At 42.6% G+C, this 10,000-nt stretch overlaps 2 protein-coding genes across 2 annotated transcripts in view; one reads left to right on the top strand and one right to left on the bottom strand.

Moving 5' to 3' along the window:
* The window catches only part of LOC143287182 (prolyl 4-hydroxylase subunit alpha-1-like), a 53,613-nt gene that overhangs the window by 1,373 nt on the left and 42,240 nt on the right, over window positions 1–10,000 (top strand). Inside the window, exon 2 of the mRNA XM_076595125.1 lies at window positions 1,368–1,499. Coding sequence (XP_076451240.1) covers window positions 1,368–1,499 — 132 coding nt within the window. The remainder of the gene's footprint in view (window positions 1–1,367; window positions 1,500–10,000) is intronic.
* Window positions 1–10,000, bottom strand: part of LOC143287614 (ceramide-1-phosphate transfer protein-like) — a 20,645-nt gene that overhangs the window by 9,684 nt on the left and 961 nt on the right. The window contains exon 2 of the mRNA XM_076595733.1: window positions 1–774. This exon is cut by the window's left edge and continues 1,505 nt beyond it. The gene's annotated coding sequence lies outside the window, so the exon portion shown is untranslated. The remainder of the gene's footprint in view (window positions 775–10,000) is intronic.

Here is a 10,000-nt window from a genome sequence, read left to right as displayed (position 1 = left end):
TCTCTGATGGTAGTATTGTTGACCTGAAAACACGTATCTTTGGTCCTTTGTACAAAGCGTGCTCGTTGTTGCTGATTATGACCTCGTTCGAAGAAAACGGATGTGTTAGAAGTTGGGGTGTTCGCAAGAGTTTTCTGCTCTTCTCAAACTAGGCCAGCTTGCAGTTCACTGAAATCATGCCAGATAACGTGCAATACCCGAACGTGTCAGACGGGTAACTCGCGCTAACTCTTCTCCAGACCGCCCAAGGTTGTTCACACAAAACGTGATAACAAAAGTGCAATCTAAAAACACTTCAGTCAGCCACTCCCGTGAGCCTGTAATCTCTTCTCCACGAACAACATCGAAATAAAGAATGCTTGCTGAATAAAGTAGTAAATATACGACGCGGATATTTAAGAGAACCTCAATGACGCTTTACATATCTTAAACCTACATAATCTAAGCAGATGAGGTACTGTCATACAAACGTTTTTATTTGTTTTGTTTGTTTCTATTCTCGTCAAGTCCCGAGCTCAAGATCAATGCAAGTTCCCAGTGGCGACCTGTGATGTCTCGGCAACAGGGTTCCGTTCAGGAGAAAGCCTTACACAAAGCGTCCTGCATACAACACTGACTCAGTGTGTGTTAGATATGTGGTATTACGGGTGGCAACATTGGCGTCATGGAGCTGGTTGCGTCAGAGCTCTGAAATAATTATGGATGGTCTCTCGGTGAACCGGCCTCCGAACTGCACGTGCTGGTTCCCTGGACTGGTTTGGTTTCCTTCCAGTTCTGCACGACAGAAATCAACAGTTGAAAAACGCCACACAGAATACTTCATTATCTCCAACAAGAGAAATTCTTTTGTGGTATATGTCACACAAACAGTGTACGAGGATCACAATCATTTAGTGTGAATACGTAAAAGACATAAAGTCCCTTCATGCTGTATTGTATTGCATTGTATTGTATTGTATTGTATTGTATTGAAGTCAGACGTTTCCGACAACGACCATCAGAACAGTAAGAGGCAACAGTGCGTTCCGACTATCTGCGCTAGAATCCCATTATAGTGGAGAGCGTCTTGTTCAAGTTACATCCGCACTCTCTCGGCCAGGAGGGGTTTGAGACAGTGAGCTTTGGGATGAAATGCTAAGTTGACAAAAACCTCACATTCAATAGTCAAATAGGTCCACGTAAGAAACTTATGGAGACCGGGATTTTCAGACGCACAGAATTCTTCTTCTCCTTTTCTTCTTTCTTTATGCTGTCCAGCCATCGGAGTCACGTTCAAAGGTATGGACTGAGGGGCATTTCTTTAATATATTGATGATGTCTGTTGATGAGGAAGAGCACGATGTTGCAATGGAGGCCCATGAATTCAGGCTTGGGACAATGACTGCACCACTCGCTTCCTCTCATACCACTTCCATGCATCAGCCTGGCACGAGGGACACAGGCACCTGCAGGGAAATTTGGACAACGCTGCCAAAGACTCATCCGTGAAGTGGATGCTTGTGGGCTGTGTGGTCCCAATATTCCTATTAGAGCCCATAGCACAACCAGATCAATGAATATTCCCATTACAGCCCATAGCACAACCAGATCAATGAATATTCCCATCAGAGCCCATAGCACAACCAGATCAATGAATATTCCCATTACAGCCCATAGCACAACCAGATCAATGAATATCCCCATCAGAGCCCATAGCACAACCAGATCAATGAATATTCCCATTACAGCCCATAGCACAACCAGATCAATGAATATTCCCATCAGAGCCCATGGCACAACCAGATCAATAAATATTCCCATCAGAGCCCATAGCACAACCAGATCAATGAATATTCCCATTACAGCCCATAGCACAACCAGATCAATGAATATTCCCATCAGAGCCCATGGCACAACCAGATCAATGAATATTCCCATTACAGCCCATAGCACAACCAGATCAATGAATATTCCCATTACAGCCCATAGCACAACTAGATCAATGAATATTCCCATCAGAGCCCATAGCACAACCAGATCAATGAATATTCCCATCAGAGCCCATAGCACAACCAGATCAATGAATATTCCCATCAGAGCCCATAGCACAACCAGATCAATGAATATTCCCATCATAGCCCATAGCACAACCAGATCAATGAATATTCCCATCAGAGCACATAGCACAACCAGATCAATGAATATTCCCATCAGAGCCCATAGCACAACCAGATCAATGAATATTCCCATCAGAGCACATAGCACAACCAGATCAATGAATATTCCCATCAGAGCACATAGCACAACCAGATCAATGAATATTCCCATCAGAGCCCATAGCACAACCAGATCAATGAATATTCCCATTACAGCCCATAGCACAACCAGATCAATGAATATTCCCATCAGAGCACATAGCACAACCAGATCAATGAATATTCCCATCAGAGCCCATATCACAACCAGATCAATGAATATTCCCATCAGAGCACATAGCACAACCAGATCAATGAATATTCCCATCAGAGCCCATAGCACAACCAGATCAATGAATATCCCCATCATAGCCCATAGCACAACCAGATCAATGAATATTCCCATTACAGCCCATAGCACAACCAGATCAATGAATATCCCCATCAGAGCCCATAGCACAACCAGATCAATGAATATTCCCATTACAGCCCATAGCACAACCAGATCAATGAATATCCCCATCAGAGCCCATAGCACAACCAGATCAATGAATATTCCCATTACAGCCCATAGCACAACCAGATCAATGAATATTCCCATCAGAGCCCATAGCACAACCAGATCAATGCTGCAGCCGCACAGCTCCACCTCAGAGTTCGAACCCTCCTTATCCCTGCTGACAGTCCGCGACGTCACCAACCTCAGCCTCGGAGGCTGATGATGTCCAGATGTGTGTGTGTCTTCGACCGCGCTTTTCAAGTATCGACATCAATCAATAAAATATCAATAAACACACAAGCGCGCGCACGCACGTACACGGCGTACGTGCACTGATATAGTCTATTCAAAAGTGTTCGCGCAAGTGCACAGTGTGTGTGTGTGTAAAAGATGCTGAAGACACAACCTTGGAGAGGTGTATATCCACCACCACCATTGCCGCTATCGTCAGGATCAGTCACCCCATCTTTCGACACTTCCCAAGCGCCACACAGTATGCATGTTGAAACAGTACAGAGCGCTGACAGATCATTCCGATAGACACCACGTGCTTTGTCGCAACGAGCGTTTGTGCATGAATGTCACTCTTTTACCTGTAGTCTGTTCACTCCCACGAACCTATATGAATAGATTCCATTCTATCTATGTCCGTGGTTCACACTAGATGGTGATTCTAGACAAACTATTGAAGCGCTACACTCTATGACAGTAAGACAAACTATTCAGATTTTTTTTTATTTAGTGAATAGAAAGAGGGGGAGGGTAGTAAGGGTGGGGGGTGGAGGAGTGGTGGTCAGGAAAAAGAGGGGGAGGGGGGTTTTCAAAGGACAGACGTATAGACAACAGTACATGACCTACTGGGCTCATACACTGATTCAGGATAGATTACTGGTCAATTTCAAAAGGAAAATGTATGAACGAGAGAACGAGAGAAAATCATTTCCCAGAACACATGTACATCTTGTACGAGAAAAGCTTTGTTGTTGTTGTTGTGGGTTTTTTTTCTGTCCCATTAAATTCAGGGTTAAGTAAAGTCCCATCTATATATATACAGTCAAGTACAGCAATGTTCAGTTAACAAATGTGTAGGCATACGTATATTACAGTACAGCCATAATGATTTGTCGCATCAATCAATAAAATATCAATAAACACACACGCGCGCGCACGCACGTACACGTACGTGCACTGATATAATCTATTCAAAAGTGTTCGCGCACGTGCACAGTGTGTGGGTATGTGTGTGTCATGTTCTCACAGAGAAATCTGTTGTGATAAAAAGAAAGAAATACAAATACAAAAACAAATTGCACACACAATCGTATTGATTCATCTGTAATTGCGCCGTGTTTTTTGTTTTGTTGTTGTTGTTGTTGTTGTTATGTAAATGATTATTTTTGTCCTCGTTTAATGTCTCAGTGTTCACGAAATACGGTATAAGGCTTAGTAATAAATGACCAAGCTTTGGAAACGAACATGGGGAAAATGGATGGCAAAGATTACGGACATGAGAACTAAACTGGTTTATAAATCTGACTGAACTTGACGACTCGTAGATAACGATGTTTTTGCTTCGGTTGAGGAAGGTCATGGAATACTGTACTATAACTACACGATTTGACAATACCTTTGGGAGATCGTGATTAAGAATATTAAAAAAAGTATAGGGGCTATAACTGAGCCCTGTGGAATTCCCATGTCAAGTTTATGTGGTAAAGAATAATGTGTTCCCACCCTCGCTTGGATAGTTCTATTAGATAAAAAGATAGAGATTACCAGATATTCCGACTGATTTCAGTTTGTATAGCAGACGTTTGTGCCAAACCTGATCGTAGGCTTTTTTAACATCAAAAAACGTTGCCAAGACACTTTTTCTGCGGGCAAACTGACGTTTTATTTGAGTTGTAATTTTTACTAGGTGTTCGACTGTTGATCTTCCTTTTCCAAAGCCTGCCTGGTTCACTGGAATGAAATTGTATTTCTCTGTGTGTGTGTGTGTGTGTGTGTGTGTGTGTGTGTGTGTGTGTGTGTGTGTGTGTGTGTGTGTTTGTGTGTGTGTGTGTGTGTGTGTGTGTGTGCGCGCGCGCGCGCGCGCATATATAATTATACAGTGTTCAATGTTTGAGACTGTCCTCAAAGAATGACTGGACTGGAAGCCGACAAAGATAAATAGGTTGGGGAGTGGAGGGTTGGGGGGGGGGAGACAGACAGACAGGCAGATTGATACACAGATGGACACACACACACACACACACACACACACACACACACACACACACACACACACACACACACACACACAGAGGAAGGGATGAGAGAGGGGGGTGAAGGAACATGGTGACACATGACTGTACTACATGACACGATATAACAGCTTATGAAACGATTACAACACGCTCTTCATTTCCAATAGTCACAGATAAGCTGAATAGGGGTGTGTGTGTGTGTGTGTGTGTGTGTGTGTGTGTGTGTGTGTGTGTGTGTGTGAGTGTGTGTGTGAAACTGTCCCAGCTGTGAAACAATGCAGCAAAGAACTGATAGTGTACTGAAGATAAGAGACAGAGATTTATTTTTCAAACTACACGGAAAACAGTGAAACGACAGCACTGCCCGCGAGAGAGACATTCTGACACTTTGATGCCGCTGATCATTAGATCTTTGTGAATGGGTGAATGCGTCAATGTATCTTTGTTGAATAACGAAACGTTATAACAAAGAAATAAATACAACGAAAACAAATATTGAAACAAAACAAAGAGAACGTGTTTTTTTCCCCCGTGAAGAAAAAAAAAATGTAGCAAATAACACGCCACCCAACGCTATAATAACTACATATACATTCTTCTTCTTCTTCTTCTTTGTTCGTGGTCTGCAACTCCCACGTTCACTCGGATGTACACGAGTGGGCTTTTACGTGTATGACCGTTTTTACCCCGCCATGTTGGCAGCCATACTCCGCTTTCGCGGGTACATGCACGTTCATACTTTCAGCATTGAAATATTTTCCATTGGTGTTTACAGGTGAAAAAAAAAGTCAAATCTGTCTAACCATGCAGTTTGTAACTGTGAGTACTGCACAGGGGTGCGAGAGAGAGAGATAACGATAACGATAACGATAACGATGTTTTATTCAGATTAAGGCCAAAGCCCCTTACTGAAGGGGGTCATACAAGAACATAAATAAGGAAAATGACTTGACACGATAAACCAACATCACAAATCAACCAAAAGTAGCTAATACAATACTCAACAACATTCACAAAATAACAATTCGAAGTCTCTTCAATGCCTCATATAAATGGCCAAGTTTTGTTGGGTAAGCTCATGTTTTGACGACATGAGCAGATTAAATCTAAAAGCACAGGGATCTTTATAATATTTAGGTTGAATTAATCTTTGTCTGAGGTCACTCAAAGCAGGGCAACATAGCAAAAAATGCAATTCATCTTCCCTACCCAGGTTGCACAATCGACACATATATACATATTCACTCCTACTACAGTATCTGAAACTGTGAACAGCAATATTTGAAACACCAAATCTAAATTTTGTCGGTGCACTTTTTACATATCTGTTTATTTCCATCCCAATATATGGTTCAGGCCCCTGCGATGTTTTAAAGATTCTAAATTGTGCAAATCTATCGCTAGTTTCCATATGGTCATGCCAATCTTGCCACCTACAATCAACTATTCGCTGTCTAAAACACTTTATAAAACCTGCAATATCTTCAACACCATGATTATCCCATACAAAAGAATAACCATAAGAATTTAAGCACTGACGAACACACGTTGCCCATGTTTTTTTGCCATTATTATCTAAGGAATACAACATCCGATAAGCTTTGAACGGTAGCCTGTTTTCGTTCATTCTTGTAAGTTTCAACCAATACTTAATGCATTTAATGTACGAGTTTAAATAAATTGGATATCTCCCTAGCTCCCCATACACAAGATCATTTGGCGTTCGAATGTCCACATTCAAAAAACGTTTCATTGCGAACAAGTGTACTTTTTCTATTTGTTCACTCTTTTCCAGGGCCCATATTTCTGCCCCATACTGCAGTATTGGCTGGACTTGAGCATCAAATAACCTGACAAAAATACCAAACGAATTACAATCAAGCTTATACAAGATGTGAAGTATCCGAATAACTGCTTTCTTTGCTTTATTTGCTATATTTTGACATGCGAAACTGAAACTAAGTTTTGTAGAAAAATAAATTCCAAGATACTTATATGCATTTACAACGGTAATTCTTTCATTTCCATATGACCATCTTTCGTTTCTTGCTAAATATCCTCCTTTACAGAACACAACAATACTTGTGGTGCGAGAGAGAGAGAGAGGGAGAGAGAGAGAGAGAGAAGTTGGAGGAGAGGGAGAGGAGAGAGAGGGGGAGGAGAGAGAGGGAGAGGAGAGAGAGGAGGAGAGGGAGGGGAGGAGAGGGAGGGAGAGGAGAGAGGGAGAGGAGAGAGGGAGAGGAGAGAGAGGGGGAGGAGAGAGAGAGGGAGGAGAGAGAGGGGGAGGAGAGAGAGAGGGAGGAGAGAGGGGGCGGAGAGAGAGGGAGAGGAGAGAGAGGGGGAGGAGAGAGATGGGGAGGAGAGAGAGGGAGGAGAGAGAGGGAGAGGAGAGAGAGGGAGAGGAGAGAGGGGGGAGGAGAGAGAGGGAGAAGAGAGGGGGAGGAGAGAGGGGGAGAGGAGAGAGAGTGAGAGGAGAGAGAGGGAGAGGTGGGGAGGAGAGAGGGGGAGGAGAGAGAGGGAGAGGAGAGAGGGAGAGAAGAGAGAGGGAGAGGAGAGAGGGAGAGGAGAGACGGGGAGGAGAGAGAGGGGGAGGAGAGAGGGAGGTGAGGAGAGAGGGGGGAGAGAGGGGGGGAGACTGGGTAAGTTAGAGAGAGTGGGAAAAAGACAAAGATAGGAGAGGTGGGAATATGGAAGAGGGAGACAGAGAGAGACAGACAGATAGAGAGAGAGAGAGAGAGAGAGAGAGAGAGAGAGAGAGAGAGAGAGAGAGAGAGGGGGGGGGGCAGAGATAAGACAAGACAAGACAAATTCTTTATTTCGAGGATAATAGATAAGCACTTGTGTGCTTTTTTACATACAGTCCCCGCCCTGAATAGAGTCTACACTACACGATACTAAATAAAATGAAAGCATGGTTTTAGTAGAGATACATAACAGAGAAGAAAAAAATATTTTAAAATTTATTTAAAACAACAACAAAAACAACAACAACAACAACAACACACACACACACACACACACACACACATGGCATACAGGTACAAGCATGGTGTTAGTAAAATGTACAGGAAAAAATGAACAAAATGAAAGAAACACACACACACACAACACACACCGCACTACAGACCAGAGGGGGGAATGGAGGGTGAGGGAGGCTCTCGGTCAACCATACACATTTGACAAACAGTATCATTAAAATGAACGATTTACATTACACATTATGGCATAAGGTGGGAAAGGCAATGTTTTTTGAAGGTGGTTGGGCAAGGTGTTGTTTAATTGTTTCTGGGAGTGAATTCCATAAGGTGGCACCTGAGCAAACCAGACTGGATCTGAACAAGTCAATTCTTGGAATTGGATAAGGACTTTGGGGGGATTCCTTGACGAATTTACAGAAAATTTGTCTGTTAATGTTAGTGGTGCATTACCTGTCATAATCTTTTGCATCATGATTCCTTTATGCACACACACACACACACACACACAGAGAGAGAGAGAGAGAGAGAGAGAGAGAGAGAGAGAGAGAGCGGATTGCTTTTTACAAAGCATGGACAGACTTTACGATTCTTTTTATATCATTATAAAGAGTTCTAAAACACCAGCAATTTTACAACAACCCTGGTGTGTGTGTGTGTGTGTGTGTGTGTGTGTGTGTGTGTGTGTGTGTGTGTGTTCTGTTTCTTCTTGCTCTGTTTCAGTTCAGCTGTGCCAACAGTCATTGTGCCAGTGTTGTCCTATGGCAGTAACAGCCAGTCCAAGACTATCGTGGTGTTGCACTGGTCGCGCTTGATTTCCTTCCAACAGAAAGGTACTCTTATGTCAGACGGGACAGGATTGCCTGCAAAAGTGCTGGCTTCCATTCGTGTGTACGTGTAGAGGGGGGAGGGACAGCGACGGGAGAGGGGGGGGGGGCTAGGGGGGGAGGGGGGGCAGCGGGGTGGGTGGGGGTGCCTGGGGAGGTTTATGTGTGTGAGAGAGACAGAACAAGAACAAGAACAAAACTTTAATCTCCAGGCCTCCGGCCCCTAGAAAGAGGTCAAAAGTACACAATATGGTGATCACTCAACCACAACAAAATGTAAAATACGTACTAACTTAACCTGTAGAACAAAAGTGCTTCTCGTGCATTGTAAATTAATTCTAACTTTCATCATTGTTGTCACAGAATTCCTGTCGTATCTTCAGGGCATTAAATATATAAACGCATAGTTTACGAATATTGTAAACAGAACCATTCTTCATCAAGTGAACATACGACTGACCTTCAGAGTTCAGATGTTTTTGCCGCAGGTCATTGTAAAGGAAACAATTGTTTATAAAATGGTTTTCATCTTCGATTACATTACAACGTTTACATGCGTAATTTGAATTACATTTGAATGTTCTTCTAAAAAATGATCCATTTATTGGGAGCAAACCATGCCGTAATTTTACTAAACAGTCCCTAAAACACTTTTTATCCACATATTCAAAATATTGCTCACACTGAAAACCAGTTTTAAACAGTCTGTAGTTATGATATATATCTTTAGACATTACTGACTCGTCCCACTCCTGCATAAATATATCTTTCATTCTTTGCTTAAATAATGACAAAAATGTTTGATCACAACCAACGCCTTGTTGCAACCAGACATATCCAAACCCAAGTCTAAAGTATTTTACTAAAGACACCCAGCATTTTTTTCCCCTTTCGTCTAAGTTAAACAACATCAAATATGCCTGTCTGGGTAATCGTTGCACATTCATATTCAGCAACCTTAACCAGTACTTGATACACCTTGTTGCACTATTTATATATAGTGGATAACGTCCTAATTCGCCGTATGCAAACTTGTTTGGTACTCTAAGAGTTAGTGTTAGTGAGAGAGACAGAGACAGACAGAGAGACAGAGACAGAGAGACCGAAGGAGAAGTATTCATGACTCACATTACATACAGGTAGGTCTACAGGTAAACATACACACACGTATTCATTGTCCGCATACCACACCATACGATAGCGCGCTTGCGAATCATTTGAATAGTGAGACACGCACGCACACACACACACACACACACACACACACACACACACACAC

Source organism: Babylonia areolata, chromosome 11 (genome assembly GCF_041734735.1).
Source record: "Babylonia areolata isolate BAREFJ2019XMU chromosome 11, ASM4173473v1, whole genome shotgun sequence".
Classification (NCBI taxonomy): domain Eukaryota; kingdom Metazoa; phylum Mollusca; class Gastropoda; order Neogastropoda; family Buccinidae; genus Babylonia; species Babylonia areolata.
This window is presented reverse-complemented; position numbering and strand designations above follow the sequence as displayed.